Source organism: Procambarus clarkii, chromosome 30, assembly GCF_040958095.1.
Source record: "Procambarus clarkii isolate CNS0578487 chromosome 30, FALCON_Pclarkii_2.0, whole genome shotgun sequence".
In the NCBI taxonomy this organism is placed as follows: Eukaryota; Metazoa; Arthropoda; class Malacostraca; order Decapoda; family Cambaridae; genus Procambarus; species Procambarus clarkii.
In genome coordinates, this window is record NC_091179.1 from 21,589,631 (window position 1) to 21,595,510 (window position 5,880).

General features: G+C 38.0%; 1 protein-coding gene across 1 annotated transcript; it reads left to right on the top strand.

Annotated features, from left to right (window-relative positions):
• Positions 1 to 2,332: 2,332 nt before the first annotated feature.
• Positions 2,333 to 3,804, top strand: LOC138369941 (uncharacterized). The gene is made up of 2 exons (XM_069333696.1): positions 2,333 to 2,881; positions 3,706 to 3,804. The coding sequence occupies exons 1-2, from the start codon at positions 2,333 to 2,335 to the stop codon at positions 3,802 to 3,804; spliced, it is 648 nt and encodes a 215-aa protein (XP_069189797.1).
• Positions 3,805 to 5,880: the final 2,076 nt, after the last annotated feature.

Here is a 5,880-nt window from a genome sequence, read left to right on the forward strand (position 1 = left end):
TGTGTTGATGGCCCTGGAGGCGTGTTGATGGCCCTGGAGGTGTGTTGGTGGCCCTGGAGGTGTGTTGGTGGCCCTGGAGGTGTGTTGGTGGCCCTGGAGGTGTGTTGGTGGCCCTGGCTGGAGGTGTGTTGATGGTGGTGTTGTGTTGATGGCCCTGGAGGCGTGTTGATGGCCCTGGAGGTGTGTTGGTGGCCCTGGAGGTGTGTTGGTGGCCCTGGAGGTGTGTTGGTGGCCCTGGAGGTGTGTTGGTGGCCCTGGAGGTGTGTTGATGGCCCTGGAGGTGTGTTGGTGGCCCTGGAGGTGTGTTGATGGCCCTGGAGGTGTGTTGGTGGCCCTGGATGTGTGTTGATGGCCCTGGAGACGTGTTGGTGGCCCTGGAGACGTGTTGGTGGCCCTGGAGGTGTGTTGGTGGCCCTGGAGGTGTGTTGGTGGCCCTGGAGGTGTGTTGGTGGCCCTGGCTGGAGGTGTGTTGATGGTGGTGTTGTGTTGATGGCCCTGGAGGCGTGTTGATGGCCCTGGAGGTGTGTTGGTGGCCCTGGAGGTGTGTTGGTGGCCCTGGAGGTGTGTTGGTGGCCCTGGAGGTGTGTTGGTGGCCCTGGAGGTGTGTTGGTGGCCCTGGCTGGAGGTGTGTTGATGGTGGTGTTGTGTTGATGGCCCTGGAGGCGTGTTGATGGCCCTGGAGGTGTGTTGGTGGCCCTGGAGGTGTGTTGGTGGCCCTGGAGGTGTGTTGGTGGCCCTGGCTGGAGGTGTGTTGATGGTGGTGTTGTGTTGATGGCCCTGGAGGCGTGTTGATGGCCCTGGAGGTGTGTTGGTGGCCCTGGAGGTGTGTTGGTGGCCCTGGAGGTGTGTTGGTGGCCCTGGCTGGAGGTGTGTTGATGGTGGTGTTGTGTTGATGGCCCTGGAGGCGTGTTGATGGCCCTGGAGGTGTGTTGGTGGCCCTAGCTGGAGGTGTGTTGATGGCCCTATATATATATATATATATATATATATATATATATATATATATATATATATATATATATATATATATATATATATATATATATATATATATATATATATATATATTTTATGAATATCAGAGGTCCCAGGACATTGGACCCAGGACAATTATTGTGCATGTGTAGTATGTATATTTATGTAGTATATTTGGCATATTTTTTGGCATTTAGTTAATGCCAGTTAGTGGCATGTCTCTGCACCGTTTCCAGTTTGTTGATATGCTTCTTAAGATATGGGCACCATACAACTGCTGCATACTCCAACTTTGGTCTAACAAAAATTGTGAACATTTTCAAAATTTCTGTTGAAGAAATCCTGTTTCCTAGTTCTGCATCTGTTTTGGTATAACACCTCCTTTTTTTCACACCTCTATTTTTTACATTCATCAATGTTTCGGTACGTGCAATAGTATGTATTGTTTCATTGCAGATAACAGCATTTAAATTTTGTTTGTTTCTTAGACTTAGACTCGTACTACCAAGTTGCTGTTGGCAATTGGATAATTTTTTTATGAAGTCATTTGTTATTTTTTCCCCTATAGTAATTTATGCTTTTGATCTCAATTAGTTTTATATCCTAGCTTTTTAATTTTTTCCCTTTATATATTGCCATCTTATCTGTCTGCTTTACATGGCTTAAGCAGAGTCATGTCTGCTTAAGCCTTTGTTATTTTACTAATTTACCTGTTTTAATTATTATTTGTTTTCAAAGTTTAGTTTACCCCATTTTATTTGCTTTTTGCAGTACAGTACTTTACTAATAATCTTGTAATAGTAATTGGTAATGTAGCACTTGGCCTTTCTCCTTCAGAATGTATGCACACATTATAGAAAAAAGAAGAGAATACCACACAAGATGGCAGCGTATGTCACGGGCCAAAAAGCGACGCCTAAAAGAACAGGCGTCCCAGCGTGGCAAAAATGAAAATAGTGATGAGGTTGAGATTCAGTTGTTGAATCAGGATCCTTTGGCCAATGTTACAACAAACAGCATAGACGATGACCATGCTGCTTTGTCATCTAATTCAGAACCTAATATTGGTTGTGGAGCCAATGAAGATGCATCATCTCTGGAAAGTCAGAGAGAGAGAGATTGGACTTGGGACATGATTGATGAGCATGACCCAATATCATCAGAGTCAGAGAGCAGTGGTGATGAGGATGATAAATCATTATCAGATGTATTGTTAGTATGGGTTAATAAATATGGCATAACACACAATGCCATTGATAATTTATTAAAAAAATAGGGACATGCTGACTTGCCAAAAACAGCTCGTTCGTTACTGAATACAGTTAAACATATACCTACTGAGACTAAATCAGGCATGATGTATATCTACTTGGGGTTAGAGGAGGAAATGTTGAAAACTTTAAGGCTGTATCCTAAATCAAGAATAAGAGATTTGGCAGAAATATCTTTAATTTGCAACATTGATGGTTTGCCAATATTTAGAAGTAAAAATGAAAGTTTATGGCCTGTTCTTTGTGCTATCAATAATGTCAAACCTATAAGAGTTTTCCCAGTAGTCCTCACATACGGAAGCTCTAAACCTAGTGATTTAGATTTTTTAAATGAATTCATTCAGGATTTGAAAAAAATTATGCACTATGGATTTAAAAATGATGACAAAACATTGCCAGTAAAACTAAAAGGAGTCATATGTGATGCCCCAGCAAAAGCAATGGTGAAGGCAATCAAACTCCACTCTGGCTACTTTGGGTGTGATAGATGTACCCAAGAGGGTGTTTGGAATGGAAGAATGAGTTATCAACAAGTGAAAAATTTACAACTCAGAACAGATGAAGATTTTCGTAATCAATCTAATTCTCAACATCACCATGGTAGATCACCATTCTGTGACTTAAATATAAATATGGTGAGTACTTTTCCCATAGACTATATGCATCAGATATGTCTTGGGGTTATGAAAAGGTTACTTCTTGTCTGGATACGAAATAAAAACGTAAAATTATGTGCTCGCCAAGTTGATGAAATTAGTCAGCGTCTAATTCAACTAACACAATTTGTGCCTATGCATTTTGCACGTAAACCTCGAAGTCTTTCAGAGGTTGATAGATGGAAAGCGACTGAATACAGGCAACTCCTTCTCTACACCGGTAAGATTGTACTGAAGGGAATCTTACCCAAAGAATTGTATGACCATTTCCTGACTCTGAGTGTAGCCATTTCTATTCTTGTATCACCTAAATTGATTCAGTTAAATTACAGCCAATATGCACATGATCTTTTGCTGTACTTTGTGTTAAAGGCTCGTGAGCTGTATGGTAAGGATTTTTTAGTGTACAATGTACACTGCCTAACACACATATCCTCTGATGCCAAAGAGTTTGGTAGTTTGGACAGATGTTCAGCATTTCCATTTGAAAATTACCTGCAGCAGGTTAAGAATATGGTTCGATCAAGTAAAAACCCTCTTGTTCAAATTGCAAAGAGGCTGAAAGAGATGCAGCATGCTCAAAGGATTTATACACCAAATACAGAACATAAAATATATACCAAGGCACCAAACAATGCCTATTTGCTGAATAATGAAACTTGCTGCCAAGTTTTGGACACTGTCAGTGACACCGATGAAAATGGAGACAGCATGTTCCTTTGCAGGGTATATTCGAGAAGTATACCTCTCTTTGAGAAACCTTGTAACTCCAAATTAATTGGAGCATTTAAGGTTCTTACTAGGAATTCATCCATGAAGGTGATTCCAGCAAGAAAACTAAACCGCACAGGTATGATGATCGAGACAGAAAGCGCAAATACTTTTCTGTCAATACTACATGACTTATGACAAGTACGTATTTAAATACTGTATCCATGCTTTAATAATAGTTTGAACTAATATTGTAAGTTAATGAGATTCACAATTTTGTTTTTTATTAAAGCTATTATCTTTTGACCAATATTTACCTGTTTAAAAATCCCATTACCCTGTATTTCATGAAAATTATTAATATTTTGAGAGCACATTAAGAGATAAAACTGTATTAAGCCTTTTAGTCCATACATGGCAGCTACTGTTTATACCAACCGAAAATCATTTACAAATGTGGCTAATCTATGATTGACACAATCAAGTAAATCTATTACCAACTTTATGCTAATTTCTTTTTTTGGGGAGAACAACCCTTAATAAGATTTTTCAATTTTGTAGATGACATCTGAAAAGCGGTATGCAGTGGTAGGCTTCAATGATCGTAGTGTGGGTATCATCTCCACAACCTGGATTGAAAAATCTGATGATGTAAGCATTACTTTGAAACTAAAAAATTGCATATATTGAGTTGCTTTAAAAATATTCCAAATTAGTGCTAAAATTAGCATGTAACAGTTTATTTCGACTTTTCAGGAAAAAATATTGTGCTGGTGGCCACAGAGCAGGCATACAGTTAGTGCCCAAAAGCACGAAAAGCCAGACACGACAAATTGGCGAGTGCATGTCGTATCAACAATCCTATCAACAACTGGTAGGTATTAAATTTATAATTATTAAGATTTAAGATACAAGACACCTATTCATTCATTCACCATAACTTTAACACTGCAGACAAAAACAGCATTATAATTATATTTTAATCACAAGATGGGTTTCCTCATAGCTACTTAAGACTTTTGTGCCCCAGTTATAAGTTCCAAATCATGTACGTCGTTTTATTAAACATCTCTTTAGGAAGCTGATTTAAGTTATTTCTTAGTGTTCACTACTCTACTAGGTAACGATAAATATATATCTCGCTGATATATTACTAATTATATTCAATTATTACAGATGATTTTGACGTTGCAAAACGAAGATGCTTAGCTGCGGAAGACACTTCAAATGTCGAAACTGAAGACGATATGGGCTATCCTCGACAACGAAAAAGGAAACCATGCTTCAAATATGAAGAAGAGAATTCCGAGAATAACAAACGTAAGCATTGATAACCTACTACAGTAATTTAAAAAAAATTTGCAATTTGAAAAATGCCATTCAATACATTAAGCAATTTAAATAATTTCAGGCAATCATCACTCGTCTCAATCCAAGAAGAAGTGTTCGCCATCTTCATATGAGAATACACCTTCAAAAGAAATAAGTCCTCCGCAAATACCATATTATTCTGGTATATTAAGTGAATGTAAGGATTAGTAGTAAATAACATTAAAAGTTCTAAATTGATATTTAACCATGCTTCCTTTGTTTGGTTATTTATGCTTTTGGTTTAAAAAAAAATAAAAACTGCTCTAAACTTAGTTCTTGCTGTTTTTTTTTTTTGTTTTGTTTAATTCCTTCTGGAAGTACTAGAAGCTTTGAGTAATTTTTATGCTTATCTTAAATTTCTGTATAGAAATATGTGTTTATTTCTAATTGTTTAATATTAAGTATATTATTCTTTTATGTGCATATGGGGTCTAGTGAACTTTTCCCACTTTGTCTAGCAGGTGCTTTTCACTTGTCACAGTTCAGGGAAATTTTGGTTTTCCTTTGATCTAGTCACTAGAAACAAGCAGGTTTGTTATTACTTTTCTTTTTGTTTGTCCCTTACGTGTTAATTTGTCCTTTATCTTACCTTTACCTTACGTGTTAATTTGTCCCTTACCTTAAGTTAATTTTTAAAATATGTATCTCATATTGACCCCCACCTCTCTCATGTTAGTTCAAACTATATTAAAGTCTTAAAAATATATTTTGGTTAACAAGTGTTTGAAATAAGCATAACTCCTTTTCAGCTAATAGAACAGTCCTACAAAAGCCGTCTCCAGTGAAGACTACACTTCACAATACACCTTCAACGCCATCAGTATTTCCTCATGAAGGTAATAAGTTAATTTTTAAAATGTGTATTTCATGTTGACCCCCACCTCTCTCATGTTAGT

Coding starts and splice junctions, on each gene's coding strand:
- LOC138369941 (XM_069333696.1), top strand. CDS start 2,333: ATGTATATCTACTTGGGGTTAGAGGAGGAAATGTTGAAAACTTTAAGG. Junction 2,882..3,705: donor GTGACTTAAATATAAATATG/GTGAGTACTTTT, acceptor GGTTCTTACTAG/GAATTCATCCATGAAGGTGA.